Below are 19596 nucleotides of genomic sequence, written 5' to 3'. Positions count from 1 at the left end.
GTATGCTGGAGGCTTTAGGGGTGATGTAGGCCTACTGCGTAAGGAACTTACTGTAAAAATTCACACTGCCTGCACAGAAGCCTAGAATAACCTGGCCATTACCTCACCCATTGAAACCAAAAGGCTTTGGGCCAAAACATCATTGTCAATGATCCCAGAGGGACACCAAAAGTTCAACTATCTATTTGGCTGAAATATTGTAGGTGCCATCTTGAAGGTATTGACAGGATTTCATTCACTGGATACTTTTCTAAAAAAGGTTACTGCTGAAGTAACTGGAGGCATCTGGCGGCAAAATATACATCTCGATGAAAACCAGCAGCCGGTTGAATAAACACTACCTATCAAAAAACAACAGAAGATGGTACAGCAATAGAATGTTGTTCTGAAAAGTTATTGGACGGTATTAAATTCTTTACAACCTGCGCTTGTCTGACAATTGGGGGATATGTAGGGTAGAGGACGACTGCTTCATCATAAAAAAGGCCACGTTTGAACACTTTGCGGTAGATTTACATCAAAGCTTCAAAGGATAAAATATCACATTAGGCCTTATATTTCCTCGTGTGTGTTAGTCTCCAGATTGGCAATCCCCAGAATGGAGCTCCAGTTCACTCTGTGCTTCCGCTCAGATGTGCAAGCAGAGGAACTGGCTGACGTTGGCACTGCTCAAGTCAGACATGGATAACAGTCTGTCTGCCATGCTACCTGAGGACTATTGCATAATAAACTTAGACAGCACAAAGCTCTAAATGCTGTATAATAGGCTTGGGAGGTATAAAGTATACCCGGGTTATTTGGAGACAGCCACAGGATGGTTCTTCAATATCGTCAAAACTGTTTAAACTATTTATTTGCTTTTTTTAAATTATAAAATTGAGTATTTGTATCTACTTTAAGTAAATAACTGCAGTCAACTTGTGCAATACGTTAGGAGATAAAGATCACATTCCTCAATTCATCAGTCACAATTTTTCTTTATGAAGCTTGCCGGTAGCCCCGAGTCACGTGGTGTTTGTTTACAAGCACACAACGACGAGACCGGAGCCTTATAAGTCACTCACTGTTGTGCAGCACACGCCAGGTGATCTAGTTACAGTATGGAATTCAAAACAAAATATCTGCCAGCTATGTACCTTATCACTATTAAGTTAACGGTCTAAAATGTGCTGCATTTGTGCTTTCGGTTTGCTAATTTAGTAGCTAGTTAGCCATCTTGCTAAGTGGTTTGCTTATCCAAAATCCGGCTTCGCTTGGTAACAGCAGAGAATCCTCTCCTAGATCAAGAGCCTTGCTGTATAATGTGTTTTGAGCGTGTAGCAAACTGAGTAGCATTTAAGTTACTTGTACAGTTTAGGTCAGAGACTGTACAAAATGTTAGCAATGCGCTCGTTCGCATTCTCTATGCGATTTTACATGTACTTGTTAGCGTTGCTAACTTCCAGATTACAGAACCTCAGTGGAGTTTGAAAACAGTGCCCCTTGTTAGGCTTGGGCGGTATAGCGTATTTGGAAATAGCCACGGGATTGTTTTTCAATAACGTTGATACCGTTTAAACTATTCCTTTGAAGTTGTTCAATACATTTTAATATTTGTAGCTACATTATAGTCATTTAGCAGACGCTCTTATTCAGAGCGACTTACAGGCGCAATTAGGGTTAAGTGCCTTGCTCAAGGGCACAGAGATTTTTCACCTAGTCGGCTCTGGGATTAGAACCAGCGACCTTTCGGTTACTGGCACAACGCTCTTAACCACTAAGCTACTTTTAAGTAAATACCTGCAGTCAACTTACAATACGTTAGGAGATTAAGAACGCGATCTGCTTTATTTCACCAGTCACATTATTTAACATTACAAAGCTTACCGTAGTTCCCCAGAACAGTTGAGCCAGTCACTCGACTTTGTCTCGGGCCTAACACCCGTGCCAATATATCCTCCAAACACCGGCTTCTCGGGCATTATCACTTAAACAGCACAACGGGAGAAAGTGGGAGCAGGTGAGTCCAGCTGTGTATTGACAGGGGTCCCATTTTATATTGAAAGCCAACAGTGTTTTTTGCTTCAATAGAGTGATCAGGGATATGCAACTATAGTTTTCCTTCACAGAAAATACATTAGTGCAACACATTCAGCAGAAAATCGCTTAATTTTCATCAGATGACAGAAGTGCAACGCTATTTGGCTGGTAGCCACAAGTAAATGAGCTTACTATAAAAAGCAAAAACGCTGCATAGCCATCATATTTGTAATGTTTATTATAGAAAGAATGTGTTGCTTAAAGTTAATCTAGCATTTTACTGGAGAAAAGTAGCTACACACGTCAGAGTGCGGTCTGCTGATAGAATGCCATTCTGGAATTCTCATCTGAGTGGAGAATTGTAACTGAAGCGCGAAATTAGTCTGACGACGAGCAGAAATTACAATAAGAAGCATTTTACATCTGCGTTTACAAAATGCAGCAAGATATCTTACGCATTCTCTTTTTATCCCTGCGTGAAAAATGCAGAATTCTGCATTAACACAACCCCTAAGTTTAACTTGCAAGTTAATCTAAGTACGTGGCTGAATTAATAAGGTGACGGGGGCATCATAGTGTGTTCACTTTCTGCCGTGTTTGAGAAGCTAAAGCCCACTGGATGAGTTATTTGAACAGCTGCCACTATCTTGATTTCCTTAGGTTTTTTTTCTCCTCTCCGTTCTCGGCCTGTCTTCTCCGAGCAGAGCAGGCCCGTTGCCCTAGCGACGCCAGACTCCATACAGACACTGCGTGTAGCCTACACATTCTGTTCCAGAGCCAGTACTGTTCTTCCTTCAGACAAGCATGCACCAAAACTGTTAATTTGCACAATGTTTCTCGTTCACATTCGCTTGTAAATGTCCAAACTCACCAAAAATTACATTTGGTTGCTCCTACCTACACATGTAGAACTTTATGAGCTGGATTGCCTGTCTTTGCACTTCGTTTATTTTCGTTTGCGCTCGTTAGCATATTTAGCTAGCAGCCTCCATTGAAAATTCGCTAATACTTGTGCTAATTTTGTTAGCATTCTGGTCGTAGACACCCGTTTTTTGGCACCCCCTTGTGTACTAAGCCGGTAACACCGTATATCCTGTTATGAGAGATAGATGGTATGACGATTTGAAAATCTGATTACCACCCAACCCTACCCCTTGTTTTCTGTGCCGGTGTTTCGAATATCCTTGTATGGCACAAGGTCGGTATGAAGGTATGACAATCTGGATACCGCCCAAGCCTACTGTATAATACCATTCTCTGAGGAGGACTTGACCTAGACAAAAAGAATGAATCATTGGAAGGTAAAATAGGATGTGTTAAAACAATACTTTTTATATACCATATATTATAAGTTTTCCTCCAGGTCAACATGAGGCCAGAGGTCTAAGTGAACTGGCAGTGCTTAACTCTGTATTCCATCTACAACGATCGTTTAATTTCACAAAGAAAGGAGCAATAAAATATGTCATTATACTGTGTGTTTGGAATAGACAGAACTCCCCAGACAGGGAACTCACTTCACAGCTGTTTATCCTGGGCACAGATATCAAAACTGGAGCACAAGGCATTGTTTGTCATCTTAACTTTCCTCCCTTCTTTGCGGTGTCTGAGCTTTTTCAAGACGGATCTTATTTTGTCTGTCTGTGGCCAGCTGGCTACAGGACTGAGGGAAAACACCCCCTTAATGATGCAGGATTTACCTCTTACCCATCCCAGATTCAGCTTCCAAACCACTGTGCTCCATACCCAGAGGGGTCAAAAGGGGGTCAACGGCGCCCTCTAAGACGTAAACGCTGTCTAGCTAGGCCAACCTGTGACTTAAGGCATCAGCATGCTTCAGTTCGGCTAGCAGAACATGGCTAGGCGAACGAGGGTGCTCACATACTCCCTTAAAAAGACCTTCGCTAGAAAAACAAAGAGAAAAAACAGCAATAGTATCGTTTGTCCATTTTGAGACGAAAATATATGTTATATTGGAGATTCATTAAATAGCCACTCTTTGCTTGAGGACAGCTTTGCACACTCTTGGCATTCTCTCAAACAGCTTCATGTGGTAGTCACCTGGAATGCATTTCAATTAACAGGTGTGCCTTGTTAAAAGTTAATTTGTGTAATTTCTTTCCTTCTTAATGCGTTTGAGACAATCAGTTGTGTTGTGACAAGGTAGGGGTGGTATACAGAATAGTCCTATTTGGTAAAAGACAAAGTCCATATTATGGCAAGAACAGCTCAAATAAGCAAAGAGAAACGACAGTCCATCATTTCTTTAAGACATCAAGGTCAGTCAATCCGGAACATTTCAAGAACTTTTAAAGTTTCTTCAAGTGCAGTCGCAAAAACCATCAAGCGCTACGATGAAATTGGCTCTCATGAGGACCGCCACAGGAATGGGAGACCGAGTTACCTCTGCTGCAGAGGATAAGTTCATTGGAGTTACCAGCCTCAGAAATTGCAGCCCAAATAAATGCTTCACAGAGTTCAAGTAACAGACATCTCAACATCAACTGTTCAGAGGAGACTGCGTGAAATCAGACATTCATGGTTGAATTGCTGCAAAGAAACCACTACTAAGGGACACCAATAAGAAGAAGAGACTTGCTTGGGTCAAGAAACACGAGCAATTGACATTAGACCGGTGGAAATCTGTCCTTTGGTCTGATGAGTCCAAATTGGAGATTTTTGGTTCCAACTGCTGTGTCTTTGTGAGACGCAGAGTAGGTGAAAGGATGATCTCTGCATGTGTGGTTCCCACCTTGAAGCATGGAGGAGGTGGTGTGATGGTGTGGGGATGCTTTGCTGGTGAATCTGTCTGTGATTTATTTAGAATTCAAGGCACACTTAACCAGCATGCCTACCACAGCCTTCTGCAGCGATACGCCATGCCATCCCATCTGGTTTGCGCTTAGTGGGACTATCATTTGTTTTTCAACAGGACAATGACCCAACACACATCCAGGCTGTGTAAAGGCTATTTGACCAAGAAGGAGAGTGATGTAGTGCTGCATTAGATGAACTGGCCTCCACAATCACCTGACCTCAACCCAATTTAGATGGTTTGGGATGAGTTGGACCGCAGAGTGAAGGAAAAGCAGCCAACAAGTGCTCAGCATATGTGGGAACTCCTTCAAGACTGTTGGAAAAGCATTCCAGGTGAAGCTGGTTGAGAGAACGGCAAGAGTGTGCAAAGCTGTCATCAAGGCAAAGGGTGGTTATTTGAAGAATCTCAAATATAAAATATTTTGATTTGTTTTACTTTTTTGGTTACTACATGATTCCATGTGTTATTTCATAGTGTTGACATCTTCACTATTATTCTACAATGTAGAAAATAGTAAAAATAAAGAAAAACCCTTGAATGAGTAGGTGTTCCGATAGTGTATATGCACAAACTCTTCCGAACTGTTTCAGCTGGGAAGCATGAGGACACCTTTAGGGTGTATTCTTAAAAATCAGTGAATATAGGACAAGGTTTATACTATGACATACTGACATAGCTTAAAAGGATAGTTCACCCAAATTACATATGACAGCAATCCATGCTTTGGTTTCCCTGGCATCTTTTCCAAATGCATTTGCACAAATCCCATTTAATATTTATAGCACAAATCCTATTCAAGTCATGACACCGATTTTAGCATTTCTCGCACATCATGTTCAAATCTATAAGTGACTGTTGCGCTTCAATCAATTTTAGATACTTTCAGATGATTTGGACATAATGCTAATATCGGTCCCATGATTTGAATTGGATTTGTGACAAATGCTAAAATGTTAGCATTTGGAATCAGTGCAAGGGAAATAAAACCAAAGCATGGATTGCTGTCATACCTTGTCCATAGACTGATTACAGGGTACGGAAATCAATATGTAATTGTGTAAATTCGGTGAATATCACTTTAAGGGCTTACTCGGCATGTCTGTACGGGAGGACTTGTAAGTGCCTTGCTCAAGGGCACAGACAGATTTTTCACCTAGACGGCTTGGGGATTCGAACCAGCAACCTTTCGGTTACTGGCCTAACGCTCTTAACCTCCAGGAGATACATAAAAAAAAAAAAAAACGTAATTCCCTCAGCAATTATGAAAATGTCCTAGTAAGGGGCTGTATCTTTAACCATGTGTGCATTTAGCGCAGCAACAAAAAAGCCAGATTCCCACAATTTGGCAATTAGACAACAGTACACAATGGAGCCTGGGGATGAAAGGCATAAAAAGTGCCACTATTCATCAACTACAAGGCTCCGTAATGTCCGCATCCTCTGAAATCAGTGACAAGCTTGGGCAGGGCAATAAAAGAGAAAAGCTATCCTGCATTGCCACAGATCACAGCGGTCCAATCCCTCCAGCTGAACTATCGCACATTTCATGTGTCATTCAACAGAATTGGCCAGTTCTCCACAAAATAATTTGTCAAACAAATTCCATACAGATTCCTGTAATTTCAAACACTTAAATTGACAATATTGGTGTGTCCAACATCAACTGTACTCCTAACAATGTAGCCTTTAAATCAATGTTTGTTTAGTGGGCAAGAATATGCAACAGCATTATGATACTAATAGGCAATACGCTTCAAAGACAAGCACAGCAGGATATCATCTATGTTCTTATTACCTACATCAAGGACACTGTTTAGTGTTACCAGGGTAGGTAGCTAATGTTAGTTTTCTTTGTGTGTCAAAGCTCACTGGCTATGTTGGGCACTTCCTCTTCCCTAACTCAATTTAAATACAAATCATAAAACTACTTGCCATACTAACTATAAAACTAGTTTGTTATACTGTAGCTAGCTGTGCATGACCAGGCTTTTCTCCGTCAAATATATTATGACACAGCCTGCCAGCCAGCTCCCCAAGTAGAATCAAGGTAGGCAGGGGACCTTTTAGATCGCTAGCAAGCAATTCAAAACAACTCTCAAAGTCCGTAACTGACTAACATCACCACAATAACATTGTTATTTACTAGCTGCCATTTTTATTTTTTTACCAGTCATCGAAATCGCTGTGAATGGGAGATGGTTAAACTGACAAAAAATAACTGCAAGCTCGAGCAGGCAATTTGGGCTACTGATGGCTAGCCTCCAAGATAGCTCACTTTTCAAGACTGCCAGAAGCAAAACAGCGTAACCTAAGGGTTTTGATTGCACTTTACTTGTGGATTACAATTCATACATAGCTGGCTAGGTAGCTAGCTGATAATGTTGAACAAACGACATTGCTCGCCAGAGTTTACTGTAAGTTCAGCAAACTTAGTTAGCTACTAAACTTTGCCAAATATAATCGATTGGCCAAGTTGATAGTTCAACACCACTAGCTAGCTGTCTAGTTAACGTAGCTAACTATGTTTTTAGCTATTTACACACTATATGGTTGGTTGTTATGCGCCCCTAGCTCCATTACTGACCGTGAATCAAAGGTTTAACATCAAAGCTAGGTAACTAGTTGGTTAGTTAATGTTAGCTAGTTAGCTTACTTTGTTACCTAGCTAATGTTAGTTAATCAAGTTGACCGTTAGCTAATCGATTCCGACTAGTGGTGGTAATGGCAAAACTAGATAACTGAATTCCTACTAACTTATGCTGACAAACACACTTGTTATGAGAGTTAGCGAGCCTAGTTCGGGATAAAGCTAGTCGGCGTTTTATCTTGAAACGCATTGGCAGCTAACGTTACCAGCTTCATTTGCGACTACGTTCAGGTTTAAAAAATATAACTAAACTGGAAGAAAAAAAGAGGAAAAAAAGAAATGATAGCTAGCTAACGTTACCTAGCTTAAAAGGACGAAATTACCTGAGAGTAATGAGTTACCATCTAACTCATGTAAATAAATTAGTAGCTAACGTTGGCTAAGTGGCTATCGAGCCAATTAAGCTTGCTGGCTAGTGGAGCTGGTCAACCATGGCATGGCTTGTCAGCGAAGTACTAGCCACTTGCTAGCTCTGTCAGCCAACCAACAAAATAGACCCACTTTGTAGTTAAATAACAATTTACTTGAGTTCTTCACTTACCTTGTTGCTTTGATAACCTTCAAATGCTCTCAAGGCGCTGTCAGTGAGTTTTACGTGAAAGACGGAGACATTACTACCATTGCTCACTCGTCCACAGGACAATCCGTAGCACTGCTCCTCCTTCAACGCCGCCATCTTGCTACCATTTCCTCCACGCTCACGCACGAATTGCACTCCGTGGTAAACGCACAAAAACTACCATTAGCTTTACAATGAATATTCATATTACGTGCATTGCGTGATGAAGTCACAATTTAATACATTGAAACACGCTAAATAAAATAAAAACATGTACACGCGACATAAGGGCGTCACATTATCAGGAGGATTAATCATAAACTGCTTATTTACTTCAATATAATGAGGCTTTGAGAATAGAATATGAATCATTCAAAACATGAGACATGTGGGTTCGATCCCCGGGACCACCCATACACAAAAATGTATGCACGCATGACTGTAAGTCGCTTTGGATAAAAGCGTCTGCTAAATGGCATATTATTATTATTATTATTACATGTCTGGCCAGTGGCTACCAGGGTAAAGCAGATACACAACAGAGATGTGAGTAGGAAGAGGGAAACATTAGGTCACTGGACTACCTCAACAAGAAGTCAATGTCTGACTGAATCCATCAGTTGGGAATGTCCAGTCAATAACAAATTGGTAGAAAACAAATAGGACATGAGAGGAAATGTTCTAGGTTGCTAGCTGTCAGCAAACTAGCAAAATAGACCCAAACTCATTCCACAGAGGGCAGAGTGTCTGCAGGTTTTATCGCTCCTCCCTTGTACTTGATTGATGAATTAAGGTCACTGATTAATTAGGAACTCCCCTCACCTGGCTGTATAGCTCTTAATTGGACACAAATTGAAAGGAGAAATCAAAAACCAACACAGCACTCAATGGAATGAGTTCGACACCCCTGCTCTAAGCAAATTAGTACTTGTCTTCAGATACAGTTTATATAGCAAGGAGCCGAGTGTCAAATACGAAATAATCAGTGTTTTCTACCTCCTGTAGTACTATAAATCCATTTACTTTCTTTGTCAGTAACAGTGGCAAGCTCTCATTTGACCCAAATGTGTAGGCGTGGAGTCTATGTACTGTAACAACAGAGGTAAAGAAGTGCTCCCAACCTGTCAAACAGAGATTGATAGTTGTACGGGTGACAAGACAACTTCAAGATTAGATTCCAGAAGGTTGATAATAGAAAAGGTTGTGGCTCATAGTAACAGAATTGACAAACTTTTATTGAAATAAATACAAAATTAACAAATGAGGGAATGTGAGAAACTCAAAAGCAACCAATGTCCGCAACATTTGACTGTCTTTTTACATATGGTCTATTGTAGAGAAAACATGATATTTCTAATTTCATGACAAAATTATAGAAAATCAAATAAGCAAGCCTCACAACATAGAAACATCATTCACATTTAATGGTTGTCAAAAAAAAGACAGTTAAACTGACCAAACCTAAAATTGGTATTAGAAGGTTCAACCTTCAAGTTTGGTCTCAGAATTATCAAAAGTGAGGTATACTCCATTGACTTAGAGAATAAAATAAACTATACATTAAAGCGTGGGTTTCTTCTTTCTGCCATTCAAAGGAATGTGACAGTTTCCATTGACCAAGACTGTGTGAGTGTGGATCACAAGGCCAAATAATACAGCATCTAGATTAATCTCATACCCCTCATCGGCTCTATCCCAATAAAAGAGCAAGAGCAGAATACAAAGAAAAATAATTCAGCAATTAAATAATTGCACAATCATATGCTTTCAAAATATAGGACCATATCACATTAGCTCATTTTAAATAACTTTGACGGATCATTCATAGAATTCTCATTTCAGAGTGCTCAATCAATCCATTTATATTTAGAATCACTACCATAGAGCTCAAGACATTGGCAGCAATTAACAATTAGTGTCTGGCAATAAATAGACATACACACATTTAAAAAGTGGTAAGTACTTTTCATATATAAATGTTTATTGTATAGTATTTGTCACATAATTCTCCCAAGCAGTGACAGAACAGTGAGAAACTTATGGACAATCACACTAAAGAGGTGGCCGATAAAGCCATTTCTGTCACCTTTTTTTACCAGTTCCAAAAGGCGCTGCCAGATGTCCAGTTGCTTTTTGTGGGGTCCCACTTTGGAAGGTGCAGGCAATCACCAGAAAAAGTATTGGTCTCATCTAATTTCTGGCAGCTATGACAACTGACAAGGCGACACCTCCGATGGCTACAGCCGTGGCACCGAACAGCCATTTCCAGCTGACACCCTGGGAACAAAAGAAAACAAAATGAGGCTTTCTGTTGACTTGAAGACTGTTTCATCACTTTGACATACATTCAAAAGATAAGACATCCATGTACACCTCCGAAACATACATTGCTGATCCCTAGCTGGGTTAAAATAAAACATGTTGTCTCACCCATGACGACTTGGCCTGGTGTTGTTTCAGCATGCCACCGCTTCCTGGGTTGCCTAGCATCTTCTTGTACATGGCCTGCTCGGAGCCTTTCTGCTCCGAGTGCTTCTTCACCAGCTTGGAGAGTTCTGCATGGATGGTCTACCCCAGGAGACCGCAAAGTGTGAGAATAAGCTGCAGGCATACTACTCTACCCCCTTCCCACAATCACATAGCCTGTGTATATAAAACACATTCACTGATAACAACAAAACTTTCCCAATGGCTCATGGCATCATTTATGCACAATAATAGTCAGGTGTTCTGTTAACTGCAGGTGGCTTGATTATTGCCGATTGATGCTACTGTGAAATGAATATTCTTGCCAATAAAAATGGGGTAGTAAGTTAACGGCTTCCCTGCACGAGCAAACCCCTTCATATCAAGTCTCTGAGTCATTCGTCTGAAGGGTTTGTCAGTGGGCAATTTAGGACATTTTCACAGTATTGGCCAAAATGTCCATTACAGCTTCCAAGGAGCCACTTACAGGCACTGTGTTGTAGACAGAGGAGAGAGTTTGGGTAAGTCTCTGCTCTTTGGGTCTCCTCTCCCACTGCTGCTAAGATTAAATGGGGGCTTCACAATATCAGGTTTCTACAGGGCCCCCTTGGCATTCCCATGTTGAAATCAGCCAATACTTCTGGTCATGCACACAACAGTAATGTTTAAGGCCAGAAATTACATAACTGCTGCTGTTCTAGTCATCTTTCCCCATTTTACAAAAACATTTGTATTGAGAAGATAAAGGCAAATTGTGTTAATTAAATGAATGTATTCTGACAAGAAAACAATAACATCCATCAAAAATTAAAAGTAGGGAATGGACCACAATTTTAGCATCTAAATATGCAATGTTCTAATCTAGACCATTGAGATTCTATTTGTAATGGTTTCCTGCTCCTAATCTAAAACACTTCAGCAAAAACACCACCATAACCATTCCCAGGCAGCCACACTTGAGAGATTATGTAACCAACTCTCAGTGGTGCATGCTGCAGCCCAGTTCAGAAGGCAAGAGCTTGTCCAATGCTAATAGAAAATGTCAACATATGAACCACTGCCAGCCCAACACACTCGTGCACTACATTAGTGCCCAAGAAGAAGAAAAAACTGTAAGGGACAATTGCACAAGGCATTCTGTCAGAGCACGACTTCACATGTTGGTGTGTGGGACTGAAAAAAGACAGAGGCGGCAGGAGTGAATTTGGGGGGTTGGGCAAGAGTGCTAAGTATTAACATGCAGCTGGTCCAAGAAGCCAACGCGCGGTGGTGCGCTCTGTCAGATTGCCCTGTGCAGGGAGCCACATGTCTAAGCAATGCCTTAGATATCACCTGGGCACCGATAAACCAACCTATTTACAGCCTCAACACGAAATCAGATCCACCAAAATTATGAGTCTGCAGTCCACCTGGTTTCCCTCATCACCAATATTAGAGAATGTGGTACCACCTGGTGGATGTCAGAAAGAACTGCAACAACATGTGGTCCTGAGAATTTGTTTTCATTCTACATCTTTCTAAATAATGATTTTGTAAATGTTGAGTGCAGTACCTTGTTGCTTGGTTCCAGCTTCAGGGCCATCTTCAAATTCCTTATAGCGTCAGCATATTCTCCTTGCAAGGCCAATACCTACAGATACAGAAGTCCATGGTGATGCTTTCAGACATGCACACTCACAAATACACACATACACAGATTCAGTTGTGCGAGACCTACCTTGCCTTTGCGGAATAGGGCTTTGATGTTGTCTGGCTGGTGGGCCAGTACTAAAACACAGGACCGTAGTGCTGCTTCGTAGTGATCCAACTTGAGCTGGGAAGCAGCCATGTTGTTTAGACACTTCACCTTAATGTCCATCAGCTCCTCCTCTTCCTCTGGGCTAATGTCCACTGAAACAACAGTCACACACACCATCAGTAAACTACAGGGAGTCTTGTGCCCAGTCCCATCCAAAAACAGTGCTTTCACAAATAACACAAAAATCTGTCACCACGGTCACCTTTAGAGCTGGACTCAGTGATCTGCAGGGCGATGCCATAAGAGTTTACAGCGAAGGCGTAGTCCCCTCTCTGGTAGTAGACATTACCCCTCTCCCTCTTCTGCCCAGCCAGGGTGACCCTCTCCTGTGGGGACAGGAGCTCAAGGTCGGGGGCCTCAGTGGCATCCAGCAGCTGTACCTCCAGGGCCAGCTCAGCACTGGGAAGCACCTCAGGGGCAAGACTGCCAGTGGAGACAGTGGTGAAGGCCAGGGCAGGGAGCACACAATCAGAGAGCAAAGTCAGGCCGTGTACTATAAGCAGTGAGCTCAAGACAGCACCATTCCACTCACTGCTCTTTTTAAAAAGGGAAGAGTGCTGAGGAGTTTAGCTTTGCTCCCATTAAGAGGAGCACTTTCGAAGAATCCTATCAGGCAAAAGTTAACGATATGTACTCTGACGTCATGAAGCATAGCGAGCATTTCAGAGTTATCTTTATAGGTAATTACAATCTCAGAATAGATATCTTGTTTGGGTAACAACAACAAGACATGCCAGTGAAACCACAAAGAACCAGCAAGATTAAGAAACCCTCCATACCTCCCCAGGGCACCATATGCATATTTAGCATCGGCTTGGACGAGGGCCTTCTCCCCCATTTCCATGAGCTGCACCGTGAGATCCAGAGCCTGCGAGAGAGCACACCCGAGTTAAAGCCTGATAGTTACACTTCTCCTTATCCTAGATCAAAGTTGTAGGCATTGCAGGTGGATAAAATCAACACTGAACTTGAAACATACATTTCTCGTATCTACTAACATCACTACATTGTATGGAATCCGATAGATCGGATTTGCCTTCACTTAAAAGACTAAGTAGAATGTACCTGGATGACATCACCATCTCCCAGAGTGAAAGACAGCTCAGGTTGCTCTTCTATAAGAGTCCCATCAGCCAGTGAAGTCTTCAGGTGAATCACAACATTCTGGCCTTTTGTGGGCCTGCTGTCTGGCCCATTCCCTGCCCACAGAACTTTCTTCTTTAGCTGGCCATTACCTGCAAATAGATAAGTGAGAATAAGCTTAACCAAATGGTGATGACTGTCAGTAAGTGATCATTGTAATTATTTTGTAATTATTTTGCACTATGGCCTATCTATTGCCTTACCTCCATAACTTACTACATTTGCACACACTGTATATAGATTTTCTATTGTGTTATTGACTGTACATTTTGTTTTTGTTTATTCCATATGTAACTGTGTTGTTGTTGTTTTTAAATCGCACTGCTTTGCTTTATCTTGGCCAGGTCACAGTTGTAAATGAGAACTTGTTCTCAACTGGCTTACCTGGTTAAATAAAGAAATTAAAAAATTGTCCTTTCTCTTCGACCTAAAGTAAATATAAGGGTAATTTTGTTACCTAGTATATCCATCCACTCATCTACTGGAGCTGAATGGCTAGTATCTTGGTCCGCTGCAGGCTTCTCTGTTTTAGTCTTCTTCCCACCCCCAGCATCTTCCAAAGGAGGAGGGTCATCATCAATTTCATCATCGTCTAACATCTCAAAGTCTTCACCACTGTCCAGCAGCGAGGCTTTCCCTGACTTCTTCCCTGTTAGAATCGTCTCTGGGTTATCACCTGCACCAGTCACCTCCTCTTTGTCAGTCATCTGTTGAAATGCCATCAATGTGCTTTAGAAATACAGAGGAGAATAGACAGGCATGTTTTTGTAAACAGCATTACCTGTGCCTTTCAAATAAATGGGGTGTTATTGGCTACACTGGAATTATACAGTGCATCTTGTTTGGAAAGAATGGGTTGCTGTAGTTTGACCAGATTCATCCATGATTCTGGATCTGGTAACGTTAGCTAGTTACGATAACAGTGAAGACGCATTGCGTTTCTTAGAGATAAACGTTAGAAAAGAGCCAGTTAGCTAGCTTGCTACAGTAGCTAGTTTAGTTAGTTCGCAAGCAATGTAGCTAGCTGGCATTGTGCATAACTATAGCCAGTTCGCTAGCTAGCTAACCATTTTGGTGATAAGAATGTTCAGGATTTCAGTGGGTGTTTCGAGAACTTTCTGAGAAGTTTGTTGTTGTGAGTTAGCTAGCTAGCTTGCCTGCTAGAAGGCTAACTAGCTAGCTAGTTGCTATCTTATACAAAATTACCCCTCTGTAATTGTGTCCTTCATATTTATTTGAACGATGCTACAGTGAGTACCTTACCTTACAATATGCTTGGTAAAAGGACAGAATGCCCGATTGAGGAAGAGTTTGTGATGATAGCTAGGTTTGCTTGATGCTTCTCTCATCCGATGGCAGGCTCTTCCTGAGTTCACCTTGGGCCTAAACCAATAACCTAACATAGCAGGCGTAGAAAGACTGCCTGACATCTTTTCTGTATTTCTATTGGCTCATCCTCTGTAAGCGATCACGCGATTGGTAGATCCCGATGACAGTCAAACAGACGAAGTGGCTGTTCAAACCAATGATGTATGTAAACCCTGGATTGCTGATGCTATGCATTGGCCAATGAGAGGTCAAACAGGGAAATGGTTCCATTCATTTTTCCCCATAGGGGATTTTTTAAAACACTTAAAATAAGGGCTGTGTTTCATGTAGGCTTACCCTGGCGTGACGTTTTGATAACCATGTAAATCTCTTTCGGACAAGGTGACTTTTATCAATATATTCGGCTCTATTTAATCTGATTCGAAAATGTTAATTAGCGTCAAAGTAGACATCATGCAAAACTACAAATCCCTGCAAGCTCCTACATGTCAAGACATCAGGCTATGTGTGAGGTGTCAATTAATAAAATAAATATACACACTGAAGATCAGAGGTGCACAGAAAAAAAGACTCAAACAACGAGGAAAAATCAAATTACATTTATTATTGATGCAGTTGTTTCTTTTTTGATAAGCAAATTATCAGTTTTTCTTTCAGTCTAAAGAAACTTTACAATATAAAGAAACATACAAAGGACATATTTATTACCTACACAAGACACCTAACTCCCTAAGACAAGATCTGAACTATCCTACCATGAAATACAAAGCAAACCCAAGGGACAGACTGCTTCATATAGAATACTGCCATGTCATCAGAAAGGACAATGAACGGTACAGGAGAATATTTATATCCCCTCCCCTTGACCCCTGCCCCACACAACCACCCCATCACCCCCAAATCTTCCTAATGTTACAGTATTATACATCACAATAGAAGTACAGAGATGGCCAACAATTGTTATACACAGAGGACTGAGAGAGGATCAGTGAGAATCAATATATACAACGCTATTTCATCAGGAGTGAATAGCAAGGACACAGTTTTTCTGCATAAGCATTACTTTTGATCTATTCTTTAATTTAAAATGACGTTCTAAGTATTTTTTCCTTTTTAATGTTTTCTTAAATTGATAAAAATCCTTCATATTAAAACTGTAATTATGTGGTCACATGTTTTAATGAGACGATGGCCTTTGAGTAGACAACCATTCTTAGAAACCATTTGAGATTATTTCTATTGGTAACAGAAGACAAGGACAGAGTGAGGGCGCTCCAATTGCAAGAATAAACTGTATCATTGACATCATACATCCCCTTCACCGCCCTCTCTGTCCTTACAAGATAATAAATTGACGCCTCAAACCCAGCTAAATGGATGACAGTTTATTTTCACATATGTATCCTGACCAGAAATAAGAGTGTTTTTTAGGGTGCAGTTACTGAATGTTAAAGTAAATGTACATGCATATTTCATTTTTACCACAATTTTGTTTTGGCCAACTTAGATCAAATGTCAAGCACATCGTCTCTTTATTATGAAAACATGGACAGTTCATTTATAATTTACTTTCAGCTGTATTCATTGGTAGTGACTGACATATCAAAACATGTCAATGATATCAAAATGCATTATACAGTATTTACAAAAAGGAAATTAAAGGAAAGGAGGGCTCAAGAGTGTGAGGATGGGGCTGTAGGGGGTGGGTGGGTGGGGGACAGAGGGCTGTGTGCCAGTCAGTCTGCTAGAGGAACACTGGAGCTAGTCGTTCCTCAAGACAACCTACCCAGAAGATGTCCCTGTTTAGCTCAATCTGTGTAGCTCTGAATCCAAGCTACTCCATACCGTATCTGCCAACACTATAGCAAGGTCACTGGGAAAAGACCAATCACAGAGGCCAGAATGATATTAAATAAGAACAACAATATGTAGCTTGTTGAAAAAGGACTTTTTGAAATAAACATATCTGTCGCTTAACTGTTCAGAGAAGCACAACACATAAGCAATTCATATGATAGTTTGAGGAACAGCCTTAGGTCAATTCATTCCTTAGGTGTACAGATTCTATGGCCTTTTTTGCACACAATTCCTTGAATACACTTCATAGAAATAAAAAAAAACTCAAGATAAAGAAATAGTTTGACTCACAATTAAGTCCAACCAGGTGGAATTCTCTAATTTCTCAAAGGACGTATTCAAGTGTGAGTAGGTGGACTAAAAGCTACTCTCTGTTCTATAGAGCACTCCTTTCTTGTAGCGGGAGAGTGAGTTAAGCCCCACCGTGCAGTCACTCCAGTCATTTCACACTCCCATCACCAGTGGTGCTACAGCCACCCCATACCCAGGATCTAGCAGCCCATGGACAGGCCCAGACCCACAGAGGGAACAGGTGGATGGGAGCTCTGTGGAGTTCGCCCCTCTCTAAACTATGGTTGCATGTGAGAGGGGTCAGACACCGGATCATAAGGATCTGTGAGGTCAACCCTAACTGGAAGGAAGCAGGTAGAGGTTTGTACACCAATGACATGGAAACCAATAGCAAGTGGCCTGTATGATGTAATCAGTAAATAAAGATTGAGCCTCGAGTTTGTATGCAGGGTAACAGTGAAAGCAATGCAGGAGGAGAAGGATCCATTTTCAGGATTCACAGACAAGTTGTATATCAAAACAACAAATAAACAACTACAATACAAGCTAAATATGTTGTATTTACAGGCAAGACCAAATCCATAGAAGAGCATAGAGGGTCTGTAAAACCCTTTCTGTCTTTACTGAATAGGAAGGACACAGGTTGCAAGACAGAATAATACATGTTCAAAGCCACCTGAACTGAAAGTAGAATTAGGAGCCATCAGTCCATCTTTGCACAGTAATGCAACAAGCCTGAATAAACACTTATATACACTGACTCAACATTTTGGGAGGGGTGCGTGTGACCAGACATGTAGAAGACTGACAGACTATTGAGTACCAAAAGACAAAGAAGTTTCTGAGATCGCCTCCATTTTCACATTCACGTTTTGGGGAACTCCAGTGCTAACATGGATGGCATGGATGAGAGTCTTAGGAAGGATCATTCCTAGATGAGTGATTTCAAGCAGGTGAACAGCTCTTCTTGTATTCCTATCACACTCTGCTTGAGTGTTTACATTTTGGTGCCATGATTTTCTGGTAGTAAAGACATTGGCTACAAGTTCTACGAAGAACAGAGAGGTATGCGTAGGGCGTTGAGACAAACAAAACAAACAAGAAACATCAAATACCTAAAATCATGTAAACAGAAGTATCATTGTGCATTTTCTGAGTGTGTGCTTATTCTGTTGTCGATGTTGTTGAGATACAATGTGCCCTTAACAGGAAATCATAACTACATCATTATAACAATATCAATTATGAAAATTATAACAAAATTATTATTATTAATAAAATACAAACATATAATGAAAACTGTTCTTGCCCTAATACATCATGAGTTAAGCTTTTCATTTCAAAACAAGGACACATTAATTGAATGAAGGTGAGCCTGTTTTTGCTGCATTTCAATAAAATAAGAATAACATGATAAAGTAGAGTGGAGCCACCAGCCTTGATGCTGAGAGGACTGTTGCTGAGGAGGGTTCCTGCAGACGAGACAGCCAGAGTCCCCCACTCTCACTGTCCTGGGCCTGTGAGGAAGCCAGGCAGACAGGGGGAGTCACTGAGCTGGCTCTTCCTGTGGCTCTGAGACTGTTTCCTGATCTGAAGCCCCACTTTGCACACACTGGGATGGGTGATCTTGATGGGAGTCCTGCGCTCCAGTGACATCCCAGGGGGCTGCAAAACACAGCACGCCATCCGGGAGGAGGGGGGGGGGGAAGAGAGGGCAATGCAAGATGCAGCGGGGTGGGAGGGTAAGGGGGAGAGATAAAAAAAGAAATAAAATAAAATAGAATAAAAGATAAAATAAAAAAGAAATCACACACTCATCGTCATGTTGGGTGAATACTGCAAAGAGAGAAGAAGGGAAGGGGGGAAATAGATGAGCCAATGCTATATTACACTGTTCATATGATGCTAATTCAACATGCAAGCAATAAGCAACTTCACTCAATGTAATTGTGATTTTGTCAACGTAAAAGTTTGTTATCAAGCATAACAAGCAGACTGCTTTATGAGATAGCCAGGTAAGAATTATGAATATTTTCTACGTTGACATTATAAAACAAATCTAATTTCGACAAAGTGAGGTAAAGACCGAAGGGAAAGTGTTTAGGATATACAGTGAGGGGAAAAAGTATTTGATCCCCTGCTGATTTTGTACGTTTGCCCACTGACAAAGAAATGATCAGTCTATAATTTTAATGGTAGGTTAATTTGAACAGTGAGAGACAGAATAACAACAACAAAAATCCAGAAAAACACATGTCAAAAATGTTATAAATTGATTTGCATTTTAATGAGGGAAGTAAGTATTTGACCCCCTCTCAATCAGAAAGATTTCTGGCTCCCAGGTGTCTTTTATACAGGTAACGAGCTGAGATTAGGAGCACACTCTTAAAGGGAGTGCTCCTAATCTCAGCTTGTTACCTGTATAAAAGACACCTATCCACAGAAGCAATGAATCAATCAGATTCCAAACTCTCCACCATGGCCAAGACCAAAGAGCTCTCCAAGGATGTCAGGGACAAGATTGTAGACCTACACAAGGCTGGAATGGGCTACAAGACCATCGCCAAGCAGCTTGGTGAGAAGGTGACAACAGTTGGTGTGATTATTCGCAAATGGAAGAAACACAAAATAACTGTCAATCTCCCTCGGCCTGGGGCTCCATGCAAGAT

General features: G+C 41.0%; 3 protein-coding genes across 4 annotated transcripts in view; all 3 read right to left on the bottom strand.

Annotated features, from left to right (window-relative positions):
- Positions 1-8192, bottom strand: part of LOC121533518 (RNA polymerase II elongation factor ELL) — a 41224-nt gene extending 33032 nt beyond the window's left edge. The window contains exon 1 of the mRNA XM_041839532.2: positions 8026-8192. Coding sequence (XP_041695466.2) covers positions 8026-8160 — 135 coding nt within the window. The 5' untranslated portion in view covers positions 8161-8192. The remainder of the gene's footprint in view (positions 1-8025) is intronic.
- Positions 8193-9257: 1065 nt separating this feature from the next.
- Positions 9258-14849, bottom strand: LOC121533517 (peptidyl-prolyl cis-trans isomerase FKBP8). Its single transcript, XM_041839531.2, has 9 exons — positions 14714-14849; positions 13908-14157; positions 13373-13542; positions 13087-13175; positions 12510-12730; positions 12227-12399; positions 12062-12139; positions 10474-10611; positions 9258-10320 (listed from the first exon to the last, which is right to left on the bottom strand). The coding sequence occupies exons 2-9, from the start codon at positions 14155-14157 to the stop codon at positions 10234-10236; spliced, it is 1206 nt and encodes a 401-aa protein (XP_041695465.1). The 5' UTR covers positions 14714-14849; the 3' UTR covers positions 9258-10233.
- A 514-nt stretch (positions 14850-15363) lies between these two features.
- ssbp4 (single stranded DNA binding protein 4) overlaps positions 15364-19596 on the bottom strand; it is a 101624-nt gene continuing 97391 nt past the window's right edge. The window contains exon 18 of one of the 2 annotated variants that reach the window (XM_041839529.2): positions 15364-18592. In XM_041839529.2, the coding sequence (XP_041695463.1) occupies positions 18431-18592 (162 nt within the window). In that variant the 3' untranslated portion in view covers positions 15364-18430. Of the gene's footprint in view, positions 18593-18629; positions 18764-19596 lie in introns of those variants that run through there. The other variant, XM_041839530.2, reaches the window with a different exon arrangement.

This window comes from Coregonus clupeaformis, chromosome 20 (assembly GCF_020615455.1).
Source record: "Coregonus clupeaformis isolate EN_2021a chromosome 20, ASM2061545v1, whole genome shotgun sequence".
NCBI lineage: Eukaryota > Metazoa > Chordata > Actinopteri > Salmoniformes > Salmonidae > Coregonus > Coregonus clupeaformis.
The sequence above is the reverse complement of the archived record's forward strand: the minus strand, read 5'-3'. Positions and strand labels throughout refer to the sequence as shown.